Raw genomic sequence first — 23,407 nt, forward strand, 5'->3', positions numbered from 1 at the left:
AGTCCAGCTAACTGAATTACATTGTTGTCTGCTCAATTCTGTATTAGCCATATTTCTTCTTCTACTAACGTACATTGAAAATTAAATACAGTTTTATTTGAGTCTATTTCCGTACTTTACTTTTCACTTATGAATATTTATAGTTTCAATAAGCAAATATTTTAGTGTATTTGCCCAAAGCATGGTCCACAAGTTGCTTGTTCTCTATAAGGGAGTATACTCTGTCACCCAGAGACTGCATTCATGCATTACCTGGATACTAAATGGCTATGATAGCACCATGCCTAGTGGTGCAAGTAGAAATGTTTTCTTAGTGGTACTGATAGTTAAAATGGGTGTTGTCATGTTTTATGAGAGAGGTAAGGGTATTTAAATTGTGCACTTAGAATTGTTAAACTGTGTTGGTGATTATGCTTGACAAAGGCTATTAAAGCCGAAACGTCGCTACAAGCTTTCTGGAGCTGTGTTTTATTGACTGAATGAGACCGCAGAGTGCCATAATTCGGCTGAACTGTTCATACATGTAATGGGCACCGCGGCAGGTGATGTTGGAAGTGAGAGTGCCGGTTGTTAGCTTGTATATATAGATATATATATATACATATATAAGTTTTAACAATAAATCCACCTTCAGATTCACGTGTGGAACTACAAGTCCCAGACTGGATTAATATCCTTCAAATTGCAAGCTGGTTTCTAGTTAAGGATCTTCCACCGCCGGTCTGCAGGCACTCAGTCAACTTAGTTTGGCAGCTCCCCTCAATAATCCCGGATCCACAGCCAGGTAAAAAATCTATAACAGGTACAAGCAGAGGGTGCGCTCCATAATGCATGAATCAGTTTAAAAAGTTTTAATACACAATCTTGAACAGTAGGGACAATACAGGTTTAAAATTACGTACCAACTGTAGCGGTCAGGCCACCACAAGTATTAATAGCTTGGACATATCCAACACGGGGTACACAGCAATTTTCACCAGGTTCCATTGTCAGACATCTAAACGGTAGGCCACGTACCAACGCGTTTCATCACTCAGACTTCGCCAGGAGGCCGTAAAGTTCAAGATTGTGTATTAAAACTTTTTAAACAGATTCATGCACTATGGAGCACGGCCTCTGCTTGTTCCATATATATATATATATATATATATATATATAAAACCATCCAAACGACCCAGTACTCGAGCAGTCCCTCACTGCAACCAGATATTTGCTCAGGGTGCCTTCCTCTGAAGGGTAGCCCACCTCTGTATCAAAGCAAACGAACAGTGAGGCGGCACTCGGAGTCTTCTGAAAGTGCAATTTAATACTTAGTGCATCAACGTTGCGGGGACGCAGCCCAGAGGCGGAACTACCGCCAGTGCAAGCAGTGCGTTGCACTGGGGCCCGCCTCTGTCCAGGGGCCCAAGCATGTAATGAGTCAAATTGACTCATTACATGCCGTTGTGCGCTGCGGGCAACCGCTGCCCGCAGCGCACAGCCGCCCACAGAGGAGAGGAGCAGCAGCACGGACGGGGGAAGGAGGAGGAGGGAGGTGAAGGAGGGAGCCGCAGCAGCGCTTTGTTACTGGTGGATGCGCTGCTGCTGGTGCCCCTCTGCTTCACTATAGGCTGTCTTCCGAGAACAGCCTATAGTGAAGCAGAGGGGCAGCAGCAGCAGCGCCTCCACCAATGACACAGCGCTGCTGCGGCTCCCTCCTCCACCTCCCTCCTCCTCATTCTCTACTGCCCGGGAATCGTCTGACGCTGCACCGAGGAGCCTGAGCCAGCGAAGAGGGTAAGTATAATTCTTCTTTCTGTCTTTCTTTCTTTTTCTTTCTTTCCTACAAAAAAGGGGGACTGTGTGCCGCAATGTGTAAAAACGGGGAATTTGCCTGCCGCAATGTGTAAAAATGGGGAATCTGCCTGCCGCAATGTGTAAAAATGGGGAATCTGCCTGCCGCTATGTGTAAAAACGGGGAATATGCTTGCCGCAATGTGTAAAAATGGGGAATCTGCCTGCCGCAATGTGTAAAAACGGGGAATCTGCCTGCCGCAATGTATAAAAATGGGGAATCTGCCTGCCACTATGTGTAAAAATGGGGAATCTGCCTGCCGCATTGTGTAAAAAGGGGGAATCTGCTTGCCGCAATGTGTAAAAAGGGGGAATCTGCCTGCCGCTATGTGTAACAAGGACACGCTGTCTGCCGCAATGTGTAAAAAGGGGAAATCTGCCTGCCGTAATGTGTAACAAGGGCACGCTGTCTGCCGTTATGTGAAAAAAGTGTACGCTGTCTGCAGCTATGTTTAACAAGGGCATGCTGTCTGCCGTTATGTGAAAAAAGTGTACGCTGTCTTCCGCTATGTGTAACAAGGACACGCTGTCTGCCGCAATGTGTAAAAAGGGGGAATCTGCCTGCCGTAATGTGTAACAAGGGCACGCTGTCTGCCGTTATGTGAAAAAAGTGTACGCTGTCTGCCGCTATGTTTAACAAGGGCACGCTGTCTGCCGTTATGTGAAAAAAGTGTACGCTGTCTGCCGCTATGTGTAACAAGGGCACGCTGTCTGCCGTTATGTGTAAAAAGGGACGCTGTCTGCCGTTATGTGTAAAAAGTGCACGCTGTCTGCCGTTATGTGTAAAAAAGGCACGCTGTCTGCCGTTGTGTGTAAAAAAGGGGGACGCTGTCTGCCGTAATGTGTAAAAAGGGGACGCTGTCTGCTGTAATGTGTAAAAAGAGGAATCTGTCCACCGTAAGGTGTAAAAGGGTCTCTACCGGGTGTAGTGGTGCTACTGTGCGGCGTAATTTGAATAATGGAGACTACTGTGCACCGTTTTATGAATTGTTATTATTTTGTGGCCACACCCCTTCCCCACGAAGCCACGCCACTATGTATTTTTGCGCGCGCCTACGGCGCGCACTGCCCCTGTTTTGCATGCAGGGGTAGGGCTCCGATGCCGTTTCTTGCACACAGTGCTAAAATGTCTAGTTACGGCACTGTTGCTAGGTATCCACTTCCCTGAGCAGGTCCCCCCTCACCAGATCCTCTCCAGGGGTGAGGGGGTGGACTTGGATTGGATGGGGGGGCCCAAGCCATTTTGTCGCACATGGGCCCACCGCTCGCTGGTTCCGCCACTGATGCAGCCCCTTCGTCAGGATAAGTGGCACACAAACTTAACAGTGCTAAAATACCTGTCAGACCTCGGTCTCCACACATTATATATTTTATGTTGGATGTTATTAATAAACATCGGAATTTTACTAATCTAAGGCTATATTTTGGGTGTCTACATCTCTTGGTGAGAGGGTATTTTTTAGGTAAAATATTTGGCTGATTGCAACCGAACACTGGATCTGAAAGAGATCAGAATATCCACTTCAAATTGGGAGTTAATCGAGTCCATTAACAACACGATTGAAAGGATCCATAAAAACGTATGGACTTATATATGGACAATTGAATTTGATGCTCTAGCGCCCTTCGGGCTATATTTCTGTCTATATATATATATATATATATATATATATATATAATAAGAATTTACTTACCGATAATTCTATTTCTCGGAGTCCGTAGTGGATGCTGGGGTTCCTGAAAGGACCATGGGGAATAGCGGCTCCGCAGGAGACAGGGCACAAAAGTAAAGCTTTCCGATCAGGTGGTGTGCACTGGCTCCTCCCCCTATGACCCTCCTCCAAGCCAGTTAGGTACTGTGCCCGGACGAGCGTACACAATAAGGGAGGAATTTTGAATCCCGGGTAAGACTCATACCAGCCACACCAATCACACCGTACAACTTGTGATCTAAACCCAGTTAACAGTATGATAACAGCGGAGCCTCTGAAAAGATGGCTCACAACAATAATAACCCGATTTTTGTAACTATGTACAAGTATTGCAGATAATCCGCACTTGGGATGGGCGCCCAGCATCCACTACGGACTCCGAGAAATAGAATTATCGGTAAGTAAATTCTTATTTTCTCTATCGTCCTAGGGGATGCTGGGGTTCCTGAAAGGACCATGGGGATTATACCAAAGCTCCCAAACGGGCGGGAGAGTGCGGATGACTCTGCAGCACCGAATGAGAGAACTCCAGGTCCTCCTTAGCCAGGGTATCAAATTTGTAGGATTTTACAAACGTGTTTGCCCCTGACTAAATAACCGCTCGGCAAAGTTGTAAAGCCGAGACCCCTCGGGCAGCCGCCCAAGATGAGCCCACCTTCCTTGTGGAATGGGCATTTACATATTTTGGCTGTGGCAGGCCTGCCACAGAATGTGCAAGCTGAATTGTATTACACATCCAACTAGCAATAGTCTGCTTAAAAGCAAGAGCACCCAGTTTGTTGGGTGCATACAGGATAACAGCAAGTCAGTTTTCCTGACTCCAGCCGTCCTGGAACCTATATTTTCAGGGCCCTGACAACATCTAGCAACTTGGAGTCCTCCAAGTCCCTAGTAGGTGCAAGGCACCACAATAAGCTGGTTCAGGTGAAACACTGACACCACCTTAGGGAGAGAACTGGGGACGAGTCCGCAGCTCTGCCCTGTCCGAATGGACAAACAAATATGGGCTTTTTTGAGAAAAAAACCACCAATTTGACACTCGCCTGGTCCAGGCCAGGGCCAAGAACATGGTCACTTTTCATGTGAGATGCTTCAAATCCACAGATTTGACTGGTTTTAAACCAATGTGATTTGAAGAATCCCAGAACTACGTTGAGATCCCACAGTGCCACTGGAGGCACAAAAGAGCGTTGTATATGCAATACTCCCTTGACAAAGTTCTGGACTTCAGGAACTGAAGCCAATTCTTTCTGGAAGAAAATTGACAGGGCCGAAATTTGAACCTTAATGGACCCCAATTTGAGGCCCATAGACACTCCTGTTTGCAGGAAATGCAGGAATCGACCGAGTTGAAATTTCTTTGTGGGGCCTTCCTGGCCTCACACCACGCAACATATTTTCGCCACATGTGGTGATAATGTTGTGCGGTCACCTCCTTTCTGGCTTTGACCAGGGTAGGAATGACCTCTTCCGGAATGCCTTTTTCCCTTAGGATCCGGCGTTCCACCGCCATGCCAACAAACGCAGCTGCGGTAAGTCTTGGAACAGACATGGTACTTGCTGAAGCAAGTCCCTTCTTAGCGGCAGAGGCCATAAGACCTCTGTAAACATCTCTTGAAGTTCCGGGTACCAAGTCCTTCTTGGCCAATCCGGAGCCATGAGTATAGTTCTTACTCCTCTACGTCTTATAATTCTCAGCACCTTAGGTATGAGAAGCAGAGGAGGGAACACATACACCGACTGGTACACCCACGGTGTTACCAGAACGTCCACAGCTATTGCCTGAGGGTCTCTTGACCTGGCGCAATACCTGTCCCGTTTTTTGTTCAGACGGGACGCCATCATGTCCACCTTTGGTATTTCCCAACGGTTTACAATCATGTGGAAAAAACTTCCCGATGAAGTTTCCACTCTCCCGGGTGGAGGTCGTGCCTGCTGAGGAAGTCTGCTTCCCAGTTTCCATTCCCGGGATGAAACACTGCTGACAGTGCTATCACATGATTTTCCGCCCAGCGAAAAGTCCTTGCAGTTTTTGCCATTGCCCTCCTGCTTCTTGTGTCGCCCTGTCTGTTTACGTGGGCGACTGCCGTGATGTTTTTCCCACTGGATCAATACCGGCTGACCTTGAAGCAGAGGTCTTGCTAAGCTTAGAGAATTATAAATTTACCCTTAGCTCCAGTATATTTATGTGGAGAAAAGTCTCCAGACTTGATCACACTCCCTGGAAATTTTTTCCTTGTGTGACTGCTCCCCAGCCTCTCGGGCTGGGCTCCGTGGTCACCAGCATCCAATCCTGAATGCCAAATCTGCGGCCCTCTAGAAGATGAGCACTCTATAACCACCACAGGAGAGACACCCTTGTCCTTGGATATAGGGTTATCCGCTGATGCATCTGAAGATGCGATCCGGACCATTTGTCCAGCAGATCCCACTGAAAAGTTCTTGCGTGAAATCTGCTGAATGGAATTGCTTCGTAGGAAGCCACCATTTTTTACCAGGACCCTTGTGCAATGATGCACTGTTTTTAGGAGGTTCCTGACTAGCTCGGATAACTCCCTGGCTTTCTCTTTCGGGAGAAACACCTTTTTCTGGACTGTGTCCAGAATCATCCCTAGGCACAGCAGACGTGTCGTCGGGATCAGCTGCGATTTTGGAATATTTAGAATCCACCCGTGCTGTTGTAGCAGTATCCGAGATAGTGCTACTCCTACCTCCAACTGTTCCCTGGACTATGCCCTTATCAGGAGATTGTCCAAGTAAGGGATAATTAAGACGCCTTTTCTTCGAAGAAGAATCATCATTTCGGCCATTACCTTAGTAAAGACCCGGGGTGCCGTGGACAATCCAAACGGCAGCGTCTGAAACTGATAGTGACAGTTCTGCACCACGAACCTGAGGTACCCTTAGTGAGAAGGGCAAATTTGGGACATAGAGGTAAGCATCCCTGATGTCCCGGGACACTATATAGTCCCCTTCTTCCTGTTCGTTATCACTGCTCTGAGTGACTCCATCTTGATTTGAACCTTTGTAAGTGTTCAAAAAATTTTTAGATTTAGAATAAGTCTCACCTAGCCTTCTGGCTTCAGTACCACAATATAGTGTGGAATAATACCCCTTTTCTTGTAGTAGGAGGGGTAATTTAATTATCACCTGCTGGGAATACAGCTTGTGAATTTTTTCCCATACTGCCTCCTTGTCGGAGGGAGACCTTGGTAAAGCAGACTTCAGGAGCCTGCGAAGGGGAAACGTCTCGACATTCCAATCTGTACCCCTGGGATACTACTTGTAGGATCCAGGGGTCCTGTACGGTCTCAGCGCCATGCTGAGAACTTGTCAGAAGCGGTGGAACGCTTCTGTTCCTGGGAATGGGCTGCCTGCTGCAGTCTTCTTCCCTTTCCTCTATCCCTGGGCAGATATGATCTTATAGGGACGAAAGGACTGAGGCTGAAAAGACGGTGTCTTTTTCTGCAGAGATGTGACTTAGGGTAAAAACGGTGGATTTTCCAGCAGTTGCCGTGGCCACCAGGTCCGATGGACCGACCCCAAATAACTCCTCTTCCTTTATACGGCAATACACCTTTGTGCCGTTTGGAATCTGCATCACCTGACCCCTGTCGTGTCCATAACATCTTCTGGCAGTTATGGACATCGCATTTACTCTTGATGCCAGAGTGCAAATATCCCTCTGTGCATCTCGCATATATAGAAATGCATCCTTTAAATGCTCTATAGTCAATAAAATACTGTCCCTGTCAAGGGTATCAATATTTTTAGTCAGGGAATCCGACCAAGCCACCCCAGCTCTGCACATCCAGGCTGAGGCGATCGCTGGTCGCAGTATAACACCAGTATGTGTGTATATACTTTTTATGATATTTTCCAGCCTCCTGTCAGCTGGTCCTTGAGGACGGCCCTATCTATAGACGGTACCGCCACTTGTTTTGATAAGCGTGTGAGCGCCTTATCCACCCTAAGGGGTGTTTCCCAACGCGCCCTAACTTCTGGCGGGAAAGGGTATACCGCCCATAATTTTCTATCGGGGGGAACCCACGCATCATCACACACTTTATTTAATTTATCTGATTCAGGAAAAACTATGGTAGTTTTTTCACATCCCACATAATACCCTCTTTTGTGGTACTTGTAGTATCAGAAATATGTAACACCTCCTTCATTGCCTTTAACGTGTGGCCCTAATAAGGAATACGTTTGTTTATTCACCGTCGACACTGGATTCAGTGTCCCTGTCTGTGTCTGTGTCGACCGACTAAAGTAAACGGGCGTTTTAAAAACCCCTGACGGTGTTTTTGAGACGTCTGGACCGGTACTAATTGTTTGTCGGCCGTCTCATGTCGTCAACCGACCTTGCAGCGTGTTGACATTATCACGTAATTCCCTAAATAAGCCATCCATTCCGGTGTCGACTCCCTAGAGAGTGACATCACCATTACAGGCAATTGCTCCGCCTCCTCACCAACATCGTCCTCCTACATGTCGACACACACGTACCGACACACAGCACACACACAGGGAATGCTCTGATAGAGGACAGGACCCACTAGCCCTTTGGAGAGACAGAGGGAGAGTTTGCCAGCACACACCAAAAACGCTATAATTATATAGGGACAACCTTATATAAGTGTTTTCCCTTATAGCATCTTTTTTATATATTTCTAACGCCAAATTAGTGCCCCCCCTCTCTGTTTTAACCCTGTTTCTGTAGTGCAGTGCAGGGGAGAGCCTGGGAGCCTTCCCTCCAGCCTTTCTGTGAGGGAAAATGGCGCTGTGTGCTGAGGAGATAGGCCCCGCCCCTTTTTCAGCGGCCTCGTCTCCCGCTCTTAACGGATTCTGGCAGGGGTTAAATATCTCCATATAGCCTCCGGAGGCTATATGTGAGGTATTTTTAGCCAAAATAGGTTTTCATTTGCCTCCCAGGGCGCCCCCCTCCCAGCGCCCTGCACCCTCAGTGACTGCCGTGTGAAGTGTGCTGAGAGGAAAATGGCGCACAGCTGCAGTGCTGTGCGCTACCTTTAGAAGACTGAGGAGTCTTCTGTCGCCGATTCTGGACCTCTTCTTATTTCAGCATCTGCAAGGGGGCCGGCGGCAAGGCTCCGGTGACCATCCAGGCTGTACCTGTGATCGTCCCTCTGGAGCTGGTGTCCAGTAGCCAAGAAGCCAATCCATCCTGCACGCAGGTGAGTTCACTTCTTCTCCCCTAAGTCCCTCGTTGCAGTGATCCTGTTGCCAGCAGGACTCACTGTAAAATAAAAAACCTAAGCTAAACTTTTCTAAGCAGCTCTTTAGGAGAGCCACCTAGATTGCACCCTTCTCGGCCGGGCACAAAAATCTAACTGGCTTGGAGGAGGGTCATAGGGGGAGGAGCCAGTGCACACCACCTGATCGGAAAGCTTTACTTTTGTGCCCTGTCTCCTGCGGAGCCGCTATTCCCCATGGTCCTTTCAGGAACCCCAGCATCCACTAGGACGATAGAGAAATATAGTTCACATCGCACGTAAACATAGTGCATATCGCAACATGTGCATAAGCTTGTGATGGCAATGCGCTGTCCCTCAAAATCATCATCGCAAGAAAATATAGTGGGTGCAGGCGGGGCCGATACATGCCTCCGGCCACAACTTAGTCAGTATCGGCCATTAAGCTGCATCGCGCCGTGTGTATGTAGCTTTACTGTTGGGAGGTGGCAGGTGGACTAGTCTAATCCTTGTGTACAATGCTGGCTAGGGGCACACAAATGCACTTGCTCTGTAACCACTAGGAAAGACAAGATTTCATGTTTTTATGTTGTGGGCCATTGCATTTATAGCAACTTGAAAGGGTGGAGATTGCGGGTTTAGGAAAACATTACTGCTTTGTCAGCTATACTTTATCTGCCAATAATTTCCATAGGACTATAGGTATGACCCAAACAGACTTTGGAGTCAGATGTGGCTTGATTGGGTATACTACAGTATGTGGGCTGTCGGGAACCTATCGCCCAGCGTGCTGGCTTCAGGATCCCGACCGCCAGCATGCCGGCAGCGGGGCGAGTGCAAAAGAGCTTCTTGCGGGCTCGCTGCGGGCACGGTGGCGCGATACACTATTTATTCTCCCTCCAGGGGTGGACACCCCAAGGGAGAATAGTTCTCAGTTTGCTGGCTGTCGGGATCCCGGCGCCAGTATGCTAAGCGCCGGGATCCCGACAGCCGGCATATCAAATGCCTCCCAGCTTGATTGGATGCTCAATTTTTAGCTTTATATAGCTGGAGACTGTGACCTAGGAATCATCATTGTCAAAAATTAGCAGTAGAATGGGTCATACTGAAAAGTACAGTGACTTTCATCATGGCACTGATTGGGGCAGTTAAGTATGGAATAAATTTGATTGCCAACTGTATGCACCATTATTCTGGAGAAGCTTAGGAACAGCTGCTCCGCTACAAAGCATTAGGCCATACACAGTCACAGAATGAGTGTGTGTGCAGTGTATAAAAATAATCTGTGTTTTGCAACACTCAGTACACAGTTCAAACTGCTTCTGGAAATAAAATCAGCACAAGAACTATAAGTGGATTGGGCTGCTAAAACCAAGATGGTTTCAAATTAATGTGTGCAATGCCATACATTAGCTAGAGTGGTGAAAAGCACATCGGTATTGGACCCTTGAGCAGTGGAAAAGTGTTCTCTGGCTGTTGGGTACGAAGTACGAACTCCTGGCAGTTAGGATACCAACAACATAATCCTGATGGCCAGAACCCAAACAGATCCTACCCCTACCTCCCACAGTCAAACCGCCATCTCTCCCAGCCTAGCCCTAACCCTCCAGCACAGCCTAACCCTAAAACTCCCCCTAGTGCCGTAAACCTGGTACTTACCTCCAGAGTGTGTTGGGACTCTGGCCGTCAGGATCCCGCTGTATGTTTCCTGACTTTCGAGATCCCAACTGCCGCTATTTTGATCAGATCCCATTACTTGGAGAGGAAAATCACATTTAACCATCTGGGTTTAGAAGACAGCATAATAATGTTTCCTAACTGAATGTTTAGAGCTTTATTGACCCAGGCCCCTTAGTTCCAGAGAATTTAAATCTTAACACTACAGCATACAATGAAATTCTAGAGCAGTGATGGGGCACCTTTGGTACTCCAGCTGGTGTTGAATTACACATCCCAGCATGCCCTGCTACAGTTTTGCTATTTGGCTATGCTAAAACTATAGCAGGGCATACTGGGATGTGTAGTTCAACAGCAACTGGAGTGCCAAAGGTTTCCCATCACTGTTCTAGAGTATTTTGTCCTTCCAACATTGTGGCAATGTTTGGGAAAGGCTCTATCTTGTTGACAAAGCAAAGGCCATCGAAAATTGTTTACAGAACTTGGTGTAGAACAGATTGGCCTGCATAGAGCTTCAACCTCAACCCCATCGGACACCATGGTGATGAATTGGAAGGCTGACTTAGCCAAGCCTTACCGCCCATTATCAATAATGCTCATGGCTGAGCAGCTGCGGATCTCCACAGTCATGTTCGCAAAATTCAATGGAAAACCTACCTTTATTTGGATGTTCAACATGCACACAAGGTTCTAATGTCATCAAACTTTTGGCAATGCAGTGTGTGTGTGTGTGTGTGTGTGTGTGTGTGTGTGTGTGTGTGTGTGTGTGTGTGTGTGTGTGTGTGTGTGTGTGTGTATTATTGCACAAAAAAAGACAAATACTGCACAAAATATGATTGCAATGATGACACTGTCAGGTGATACATAAGAATGCATGGCATAAAACAGGGGTGGCCAACCAGCCAGAGGCAAAGAGCCAGAAAAGATCTGTAGTCAAGGGCAAGAAGCCAGTATCATGTGCGCGCCGAAGGCGCGCACGCAAAAAAATATGGGCGTGGCCTATTTTTCACAAAGCCACACCCCATTTTGTGCGTCGTTATGACGTTTGTAGGAGTATGACCTTGTGTCATAACTCCGTTTTTAGTCATGTTGTGCAGTGATAAATACATATAATGTCCCAGTACAGTGCCACATACATATAAAAGTGTCAAAAATGGGTGCCTCCACACTGCCAGAAACATATGTCCCCACAGTGCCACATACACATATGTCCCCACAGTGCCAGATACATATATGCCTCACAGTGCCAGATATACATGTCCCCCCAGTGCCAGATATGCCCCCAGTGTCAGATATATATGTCCCCAAAGTGCCAGCTATGCCCCCAATGAAGTGTCCCCACAGTGCCAGCTCTGCCCCCAGTGCCAGATATACATGTCCCCACACAGTGCCAGCTTTGCCCCCAGTGCCAGATATACATGTCCCCACACAGTGCCAGCTCTGCCCCCTGTGCCAGATATACATGTCCCCACACAGTGCCAGCTCTGCCCCCAGTGCCAGCTATGCCCCCGTGCCAGATATGCCCCCAGTGCCAGATATATATGCCCCCACAGTGCCAGCTATGCTCCTAGTGCCAGATATATATGTCCCCACAGTGTCAGATATGCCCCCCAGTGCAAGATATACATGTCCCCCAAGAGCCAGATATATATGTCCCCACAGTGCCAGCTATGCCCCCAATGCCAGTGACCCCACAGTGCCAGATATACATGTCTCCCCAGTGCCAACTATGACCCCAGTGCCAGGTATACACTTACCCACAGTGCCAGCAATGCCCCCAGTTCCAGATACACATGACCCCCCCCCCCCTTCCCCCGTGCTGCTCACCGGGCTGCTGCTGCGGTCTGTGAGGGGAGGAGAGTGCAGCATGCGCGTCTCCTGCTCCTCACTCTCCGGAGGCTGTGTCTCTTCAATTAGGCGCCGGTACGTGAGCCAATGAATGCTCGCGGTCCGGCAGCCTTAGTTGCCGGTCCACGAGCTCTGATTGGCTCACGGACCGCCGCCGGAGAGTGAGGGGCAGGAGAAGCGCACGCTGCGCTCTCCTCCCCTCACAGAATGACAGCAGCAGCGCAGTGAGCACGGGGGAACGGTGGGGCCAGGGCAGCGGTGGCCAGGACCCGGCTGAGCCGCATGCGGCGGATGAAAGAGCCGCAGTTTGGCCACCCCTGGCATAAAACAACCATTTTGTTCTTGGAATAAACCACTGAGTGAACAATAACATTAACCATTTACAGTAGCTATTTTTATTTCTTTATTCTAAATCCCCCCCCCCCCCCCCCCCCCCACCAAAAAAAATAAATCAAATAAGCCAGTTTCATACAGAAAATAGTGTGCAAGTCTTTTAGGTAAAATTACATTTCAGGCAGATTATAAACTTGAGGTATAGCACTTTATATCCTGAAACAAGAACAATAAAGTATGTATTAGATTTAATAGTTTGATTCAGGTAAATAGTCAGGGAGAAAACAAAGTACTCTAAGAGAGGATGCTCTCAGAATATTCGCAGTACTGATATATTAAAACTTAACTTTCATTGTATAATTAGATATAGGTTATTCTAAAATGGGACTCATGACATAAACAAAATACACAATGAACAGTGATTAATGCTTAAGCTTTCAAAGTGCAAAGATAATTTCTTAAAACTACTATATAGAGGGGTTCACTACGATATGCCGGCGGTCGGGCTCCCGGCGACCAGAATACCGGCGCCGGGAGCCCGACCGCCGGCTTACCGACAGTGTGGCGAGCGCAAATGAGCCCCTTGCGGGCTCGCTGCGCTCGCCACGCTACGGGCACGGTGGCGCGCGCGCTATTTTATTCTCCCTCCAGGGGGGTCTTGGACCCCCACGAGGGAGAATAAGTGTCGGTATGCCGGCTGTCGGGATCCCGGCGCCGGTATACTGTGCGCCGGGATCCCGTCAGTCGGCATACTGAAGACCACCCATATAGAGATGTAAAACACAATCTTTTCTTGGCAGATTTTTAGATACAAAATACATTTAAACCCCGTACACACAGGGGAGATAGGCGGTGAGCACTCTAGCACAGACCACTCAGCACACATCTCCCGCCCACACTCAGCACTCAGCGAAATGTGTGCTGAGCGAGGGGAGGGGGGGGGCTCATTTCACCCAGCGGTGAAATGAGCGATGTACTAGATTTGGCATGCATGCATGACAAATCTAGAGTCAGCGATAGCGACGCGCGGAACCGTGCATCACTATCGCTATGGGCATACACACTGAGAGATCCGTGCTTAATTTAAGTAATGTAGTCAGATTGCTTAGAATTTAAGCACGGATCGCTCCGTGTGTACCCCCCTATACAGCCTTGTTTAAGCACTCCTGATTAAATTACATTTTCTCAATCAAGCTAAAGTAAATAAAAGCAGACAAAAACACAAAGTATTTATCTGCAGATTTGAATACACAATTACTGTTTAATTACGGTTTGCCAACTTTAACATAGTCACTGCAACTTGGTAAAAGGATGGACACCATTCTAATTGATAGTTATTTGTTGATTATTTTTTTATAAAAACTTGATTGATTCATTTGTTTTAAATAATCAGCTGAAGACAATTTCACTATTGAACAATAATTTCTAACCTTTCAGACTTTCAGGCATTTTCTATTTACCTTCAACAATTACAGACTTCTCTAAGCAACTGTCGAGTGAATGTGAAATTAAAGATAATTCAACCTAAAGGCCCATATAGACGGACCGATGCAGGAGAGATGTGTGCTGAGCGAACCGCTCGGCACACATCTCTCATGCCACTCAGCACAGCGCGATCTGAGCTGAGCGTGCGGGGGGAGACGGGGGGGGGGGGGCGCTCATTTCACCCAGCGGGTGAAGTGAGCGACCCGCTAGATTGGCCTGTATGGCAGGCCAATCTAGCACCAGCGATAGCGAAGCGCGGGGCTGCGCATCGCTGTTAGGGCTACACACGGAGCGATCTTGCTGAAAATCTATGCAATCTAGTCAGATTGCTTAGATTATCGCTCCGTGTGTACCCCCCTTTACACAAGGTACACACAATATTATCACCAAGCAACGGTATCAGAGACTAAATTTGGTCACATAAACAAACAGGGGCCAAGGTAGTAAATACCTTGGGGCCACACTGAACCCTGTTGGTAGTGCTGTCATACAATAACCACAAATACAGGCCAATAACTGCTATCTACACATTGTCCTTCTACAATGCAGGGCCAGTACTAACCTACTGGAATCTCTTCCCACTACTGCTGTACAATTTGGCAGGAAGTTGGCGAGTACAGCATTCTCTCCCCTTGGGATCTGAAGTGAGCCACTTGGCAGTTACATTACAGCCAAGAGCCACACTGTCAATGTAAAGGTGTGTACACACGGTGAGATAAATCTGTAAGATTTTGACTATATAGTTAAAATCTTAAGGAAAGTAAGTGCATATCTCAAGGTGTTAGGCAGCTTGCAATAGAGATTTGATCCTGATGCGCACTCCCGTGGGGTCGGTATCGCAAGGCTAGATACACTGCAGGCAAGTCAGTCTTGACTATCTAGTGTACTATCTAGTACAAAGTATAGTCACAACTGGCACTTAGTCAAAACCGTACATAGACAAAATAGAAAGTACAGATAGTCAAGATCTGTGCTATCTGGGCTCTGGGGGAGTTCAAGGGAAATCACATAGTCAAAAACGGTGCACTAATTGGGCTTCCCGGTCACTGTACGGAGAAAACGACACAGAAAAAACATGAAAAACTCATGTCGACCTTTTGACCTGTCAACCTAGAACATGTTGACCTAGAAACCCTGTCGACCTTCAAACCCTGTCGACCTAGTGACTGTCGATTTAATGATCCACACCCGCAGGAGGAAAGAGTGAGTTGTGCTTGGGAGATGTGTTAGGGAGGGGGTTGGAGATGTAGGGAGGATAAAGCTTAAGACATGAGGCTGGGAAAATATAATGACGTGCTGGAGAGACGGGATACGGTCGTTCGGTCGAGACAACTTAGGTTGACAGTCATCAGGTCGACATGGGCATTAGGTCGACAGGTCAAAAGGTCGACAGTTTTTCACTTTTTTACATTTTTGGATTTTTTCATATGTTACGATCCACGTGGACTACAATTGGGAACGGTAACCTGTGCCGAGCGCAGCAGTAGCAGAGCGAGGAACCTTGCCCGAAGCATGGCGAGCGAAGCGAGTGGACGCGGTGCTCTAATTGGGGTTCCCGGTCACTTTACAAAGACAACGGCACCAAAAAAATTCCAAAAACTCATGTCGACCTTTTCACCTGTCGACCTAGTACGTGTCGACCTAATGCCCATGTCAACCTTCGGTGGTCGACCTAATGACTGTCGACCCAACGACCCATACCTGGAGAGACCAAGGATGATGGGGCTGGGACACACTGGGGGTTAGGCTGATAATGCTGAAAAGCACGGGATGAGGTTTAGAAACACGGGGGGGGGGGGGGGGGGGGGGAGGCGGTGAAGCTGGGGGACACAGTGGGGGAGATGAGGCTGAGAGACACAGTTGGAAGGATTAGGCTGAGAGACACAACAGGAGGGGGGTGGGTCTTGAGGCTGAGAGACAGAAGGGGGTGATGATGCGGAGAGACACAGGTGTTGGGAATGAGGCTGAGAGACACAGGGCAAATGAGGCTACGAGATACAGGAAAGACGAGCTGATGAATGGAGATGGAGAGACAAAGGGGAAAGAAGGCTGGAGAGACAAGGATTGTGCTGGATAAACACAGACTGAAGCAACACAGGCAAGAATAAGCCAATGGTTGATAAGCTCTATACCTGCTGGGGGCTGGAGAGACAGGGATTGTGCTGGATAAACACAGGCTGGAGTGACACAGGCTAGGATGATCCAGTGGCGATGAACCTGTACCTACCGGGAAGGGCAGAGCATCCCCAAAAACCTGTGTACTGGGCCCCAAGATTTCCGTTGCCAGTCCTGGCAGCTGCTTCTGCTTCATGTCTACAGCTGGTGCTCAATGTGCATTAGTGGATTATGTAAATTACTCACTGTTTTAGGTACGCCTAACAACTGGCACAACATGCAGGTGCCTAGATTCATCTACTGATATGCTGCTATGGCTGGCACTGACTGATAATGAACCTGGAATATTTTTAAGTTAAGGTGGGTCATATTGGGACCATGCATGAAGCGATATTGGGATTATTTCACACATGTACATTTTGTATAGCACACATAACAAATCAACATACCTAAAAAACCTTCTTCATCCACAATTATGGTATAATCTTCTGGAGTTTCTGTAAGACTGAAAAACTTGCAGCTAAAAGGAAAAACAAAATTTTTTTTAGATCATTTAAACACAATTGTTAGACATTTTTGTATTGTAATATTAATACGGTAATAAATTTCCGAATTTTTTTTGGCTATTAACCAAATCTCTGAGGGGCCTGTCTGTTAAGTGCAAAAATGTGATCAATGCTACGAAAACATCTGTGTTGAAAGGACTGCTACATTTTTGAGCATTGGAGCTATTTAACAAAGAGGTAGCAGATATTATATATGGGCATTGGCGTGACTAGGGTTGGTGTCACCCAGTGTGGACTCCTTGCACAGGCCAAAGGGGATGTGACCTTGTGTCCACAATAGCACTTCTCCTGGTGTATGACATTCTGAGGGCGTGCGTCGGGTGAGGCTGGGGCTGCAAATCAGCTCCCAGAGTGGTGGGCTAGCCACCAGCATAAAGAGGACGGGGGCATGACATGTGGTCGTGAAATGCTGCACTCCCTAGTTCATCACAATTTCCAGTGGTTAAAAAGGGTGAACTCTACAGAAAACAGACAGGGCATGACCATATGACAAACGGACTAAAACGTTTCTTTCCCAGCTATGTATACCAGACCTAGCACATCCATGAACCAAACTGATCTATACAACTAGAATCTGTAGGCCTCTCTTGCTTACGTTTTAATATGGAAACTAAATGTTAGATTCAGGCAAACTGCAACATATGGATTTGGTGCGGAGTATTTTCCCTTTATGTAATGTTTATGAGATATTAATACAGACTGCTAACCAAAAAGTAGCCTATTCTTTTTATATACATTAGATGGCTTGCTTCAAATGAAATGAATTTTATATTTTAGCAACGTTATACATTCCTAATTGTGAACACTGGCATAGATCTGCTGCAAGATTGATAACTATGTGGGTATAACCAGTGGCATAACTGCCAGGGTAGCAGCTGCTATGGGACCAAGCAGTTGAGATGCCTCTCATGCTGATCTTGGATCCTTTTTCCCTCTGTGCTGTACAAGGTCAGCCTGGAGACAGGGGAGACTTTCAGCAGTTATGACAAAGGTTCTGACTACTGGGGTAGCAGTTAAGTCCCCTAGAACTCCATAGTGTTTATCCCAGACTCTTAAGAGATTGTCTACCAATATTGCATTGAGTTGCAACAATTGAACAGCCAATAAGAAGCTGTTAGCCTTTATCGGTCTAGTAGAGGTTACACAAATAAAGAAAATCTGAGCGTTGCTATGGTTTAGAGCAAATGTTGCTTCTGAATGAAATATTCAAATACAGTTTACATGTATGTTAGCACTGTATGTATTTATGTCTGTATTATGACAGATTAAGGACAGCATGCTCAGCCATTCAGCACTTCCCCTCCCCGTCAGGCTTGCAATGTTTGACAGTTAGAAAACATATGTCTTGTCTTTATCTTAGCAGCTCACAGAATGTAGATCACATGTATTAATAGACCAGTAAACCTTGCCGAGATGAAACAACTCAGTCCATGGTAAAATTCTATCAGCACGTCGCTCCCACCCTCCTTCCCATCATATACACAATCATCTCCCTAATGAAAGTGGGAATCATTGTGAGGCTTGGCACTTCTCAATAAACCTTTAGTCAATATTTTCTGTAATTGTAACCATTTAAGCAGCCGCCTATTTCAGCCAATTTATTCCTCTACTGTAGCTGAAACAACACCACCAAAACAAAAGCAGATTTATAGGTGAGTGAAAGACGGTAGGCTACAGCTGTGGAACACTATAGTTCTTGCCAAGCAAACCATTAAGCCTAAAAGGGAAGTGGTCTTACATAAAAGAGCTGTTTGTGATACAATTATACATGTCAAAATTTTAGGATTTAAATAGAATAGAAAATATCAATAAAATTAAGATTGTGAGGCAGAAGTTTTCCTGGCAATAGAGGGGGGGTGTTAGACATAGCTGCCACCCCCACTCCCCCCGGAAGTCTTAGCCCTAGCCTCCACCTCCACTATCTCAGCTCTAGCCGCCAGCATCCTTCCCAACCGCCGTTCTCCTGTGTCACATCCGTCCTGTCAATATCCATATTAAAAGGACACTGCACACAGCCTCTCTCAGCCATGTTTTACAGAAAATATCAGATATAAAACAGTTCATTCTAAATTTAATAGCAGAGGGGTGGGCAACCCTTGGCACTAGTACCAGATGGTGACACTCAAGGATGGTTAGCATAGCAACCGAACCTCAGCAAACTTATTACAAAAAACAAACAAACATAGCCCCTGAAATTTTTGCTATCATTTATCACTTCTGTATATATTGTAATGGTGGGGGCACTCCAGAATTTATGTTGGCTTGTAATGTTGAATATATGGCACACAAAGTGAAAACCTCATCTACACACTGGCATATCTATAATGTGCATTAAGCATTAGGTGGTGCACAGGTCTCCAGGAAAACTGGTGATTTCCCCTACAGCGCATGAGCAAAATGCCATGAAAATGGCCACTGTGCCATTTTCCTGGTGTTTTGCGCATTCGCACTAGAGAAAATTGGTGGGAAAATGGTGTGACCGCACACCACCTAGTGCTCAGAGTCACTGTCTGCTAGAGAGGAGGGGCCGGTGTGCAGTCTCCATCCAGGCCCTTTCATTACTCTCTTAACCAGAATCAGAATCAGCTTTATTAGCCAGGTGTACTCATGTACACTATTAATTTTTCGTGGTACAATGCATTGCCAAGCAGCAACATGAAGGGGGAATACATAGCATAAGAAGGGGAAAAACGTAGCATACATTACACGTATGAGTTCATACTGCACATTGCAACTGTACATATTAGACATATTATACATGTAAAACTAAAAACGAAGGCTGCTTGGCAGAGCAGCACCAAGGCAGCCATCCGTGGCGCCAACTTGAACTCAAACAATGCACATAATGCAGAAGATTTTAGTAATACATCAAAAGATAAACCACACAGACATAAAAAAAAAACCTTGAGCACACAGAAAGCATAATGCATGATTGGTGTAGGCATTTTGTTTAATAACCTCCAAGGATTGTATATTCCACCCTCACAAGGTACCAGGTGCAGCAGCCATCTTAGGCGCACTGCGTAAGATTACCCAGGGTGGAATAGTCCACTCCTAGAAGAGATAACACAAAATGGGGAGATTGCAGAGTCCTAAAGTTCAGAGTAGGGTTCCAACAAAGTTATCAGGTCCATGTATTTTACATCCCATCCAAAAGCGCACCAGATAAGACAGCCATGTTGGGCGTACTATGAAGGTTACACAGTGGGAGATAAGCCATACAAGCCCCAGATGCATGTATGGGAAAACGGACACGAGTGTAGGAGTATGCATCATGCATGGAAAGATCCAAATGAAGCACACCCTGCCCACGGAGGAAACATCCGAGGCAGCCATGTGGGGCGCACTACGTAGGTTACTGCTGGCAGGGTGTTCAATCAATGGAGGTAAACATTACAGGAATAGCACACCGTGGGGTGGAAGTACGCTGTAAGAAGAAAGAGAAGAGAAAAACACATTTGCAGAAAAACTGTACTAACATTATTTTGCGAAAATTATATATGTCCTGGTTTCATGAGAGCAGTGCGGGTGGGTGTGGGAATGTGGGGAGCACACTAATGTCCAATGGAAATGACCCAGCAAAGTCTGGTCCTGGTGCGCTCGCTCCTCAGTTCCCTGCTCAGCATGAGGGGTAGTCCCCGGGGCAGTCATGATGTTCTTGGACAGAGGAGTAGTAGTCATTGGTCCTGGTGTTCTCATGGCAGAGGTGAGTTGCAGTGTTAACATCGCCCCCGTATCTACCCCTGTCATAACATATGCATAAAGACAGCCAGATATGCCAGGTTCTGTTAAAGTATGCAAACGTATACTTTACATGTATTTTTGAAAACAGTAGTAGTAGTAGTAGTAGTAGTAGTAGTAGTAGTAGTAGTAGTAGTAGTAGTAGTAGTAAATAATTTATTTAAGACCAATTAAACCACCTTTAAATTTGTGCTTACCACTTACAGAAGAAGCAGCTACTGGATGTTTTAAATCAAAACAGCATGATAATTATTAACCATTTGTTATCAATAGTTATCATCTTCAAGATTGGCTTACTGAGTTTCAAAGCATTACATGACCAAGGCCCAAGGTACCTGAAACAGCTTCTGACCCCATACTGCCCCACTCGATTACTGCGATCTGTAGATGAAGGACTTTTAGCAGTACCTAGAATCTACCGTAATTCATCTGGGGGTCGAGCTTTTAGTCATGCGGCTCCGACTCTATGGAACTCACTTCCCCGCACAGTGCGAGAGGCCCCAACTATAGAATCCTTCAAAAGTAGACTCAAGACTTTTCTGTTTACTAAAGCATTTCCATAGTGTCCCTTTTAGTATCTTCATGCTTCTGTATTTTATGAAAATGTACTTCATTATTTTCTGTACTATATTATGCTATGTATCTGTTAAGCGCCTTGAGTCCTATTGGAGAAAGAGCGCTATATAAATAAAATTATTATTATTATTATTATTAATAGTTACCAAGAGTGCTGTTTATGGGCCACCAAAAATAGGATTTTAATACCTACCGGTAAATCCTTTTTTCTTAGTCCGTAGAGGATGCTGGAGACTCCGTAAGGACCATGGGGTATAGACGGGATCCGCAGGAGACATGGGCACACTATAAGACTTTGAATGGATGTGAACTGGCTCCTCCCTCTATGCCCCTCCTCCAGACTCCAGTTAGAGAACTGTGCCCAGGGAGACGGACATTTCGAGTAAAGTATTTATTGTTTAAACACGGTGAGTGTCATACCAGCTCACACCTCGAACATACCGCAGAACGTGGCATTCAATAGAACACCAGCCAACGGCATGAAAAATACACAGCCACATGCTGAGAGAATATGTAACACAACCTGTGTGTCAACACAACCAATAATAAGACACCGCATGCCATGGCATGAACAACGTCAGCAACAGCCTGACAGAAAAGAAACCACAAGAGTGTAACCATAACCAATAACTGAAGACACAGTACGCACTGGGACGGGCACCCAGCATCCTCTACGGACTAAGAGAAAAGGATTTACCGGTAGGTATTAAAATCCTATTTTCTCAGACGTCCTAGAGGATGCTGGGGACTCCGTAAGGACCATGGGGTTTATACCAAAGCCCCAGACCGGGCGGGAGAGTTCGGACAACTCTGCAGCACCGATTGAGCAAACATAAGGTCCCCATCAGCAAGGGTATCAAACTTGTAGAGCTTAGCAAAAGTGTTTGAACCCGACTATGTGGCCGCTCGGCAAAGTTAAACCGCCGAGACTCCTCGGGCATCCGCCCAAAAAGAGCCCATCTTCCTAGTAGAATGCGTCTCCACCGACTTCGGTAACAGCAATCCAGCCGTAGAACGAGCACGCCGAATCATATCACAGATCTAGCGTGTAACAGACTGCAGAGATGCAGGCGCCCCAATCACGCTGGGAGCAGACCGGACAACAGAGCCTCTGTTTTCCCAAGCTGAGCCAAGTGGCGACATAAATATTCAAAGCACTGACTACTTTGAGAGACCTTGAATCAGCCAATGCTTAAGGAACCACAGGCATCAATAGGTTGCTTTCTGCGAAACACAGAAACCACTATTTTGCAGAACTATTATCCGAGTTCTCAATTCCGCTCTGTCCACATGAAAGATCAAACAGGGGCTCTTGTGAGACAAAGCCACTACTTCCGACACCCGCCTTGCGGACTCCAAAGCCAAAAGCATAACCACTCTCCAAGAGAGAAATTTTAACACAACCTTTCATAAAGGTTCCAATCAGTGTGACACAAGAAAACTAAACACCACGTCATGGTCCCACGGTGCCAATGTGGCACAAATGGAGGTTGGATGTGCAGTACTCCTTTCATGAAGGTCAGAACTTCCGGAAAGGTAGCCAATTCTTTACTTGAAAGAAAATTTATAAGGCCAAAACCGCACTGAAATGGAGCCTAACGTTAGGCCTGCATCCACACCTGCTTGCAAATAATGGAGAAGAATGACCCAGCTGAAAGTCTTCCGTAGTAGCCTTCCTGGATTCACACCAAGACACATATTTACGCCAAATACGGTGGTAAGGCTTTGCAGTTACTTCTTTTCTAGCCTGAATTAGTGTGGAAATGACTTCACTGGGAATACCCTTTCGGGCTAGGATATGACGTTCAAACGCAGCCGCGTTAAGTCTTCATACACATCTGGATCTTGCTGTAACAGTTCCTCCTGTAGAGGAAGAGGCCAGGGATCTTCTATGAGTAAATCTTGAAGAACTGGATACCAAGCCCTCCTTGGTTAGACCGGAACAATGAGGATCGCCTGAACCTTTGTTCTTCTTACGTTTATCACCTTCAGAAGAGTGAAAGCGGAGGGGACACATAGACCGACTGAAAACACCCAGGGTGTCACGAGGGCATCCACTGCTAGAGCTTGAGTGTCCCTTGACCTGGAACAATATCCCTGAGGTCTCTCATTGAGGCGAGACGCCAACATGTCCAATTGAGGCACTCCTCAAAGACTTGTCACTTCTGTGAAAACTTCTCGATGACGACTGTATTTCTCCCGGATGGAGATCGCGTCTGCAGAGGAAACCTATTTCTCTGTCGTTCACATCCGGAACGAAGACTGCTAATATAGCGTTTACCAGTCTTTTCACCCAGCGGAAAACTTT

At 46.5% G+C, this 23,407-nt stretch overlaps 1 protein-coding gene across 1 annotated transcript in view; it reads right to left on the reverse strand.

Moving 5' to 3' along the window:
* CASTOR2 (cytosolic arginine sensor for mTORC1 subunit 2) overlaps window positions 1-23,407 on the reverse strand; it is a 362,570-nt gene that overhangs the window by 165,022 nt on the left and 174,141 nt on the right. The window contains exon 2 of the mRNA XM_063953739.1: window positions 16,666-16,736. Coding sequence (XP_063809809.1) covers window positions 16,666-16,736 — 71 coding nt within the window. The remainder of the gene's footprint in view (window positions 1-16,665; window positions 16,737-23,407) is intronic.

This window comes from Pseudophryne corroboree, chromosome 2 (assembly GCF_028390025.1).
Source record: "Pseudophryne corroboree isolate aPseCor3 chromosome 2, aPseCor3.hap2, whole genome shotgun sequence".
Classification (NCBI taxonomy): Eukaryota; Metazoa; Chordata; class Amphibia; order Anura; family Myobatrachidae; genus Pseudophryne; species Pseudophryne corroboree.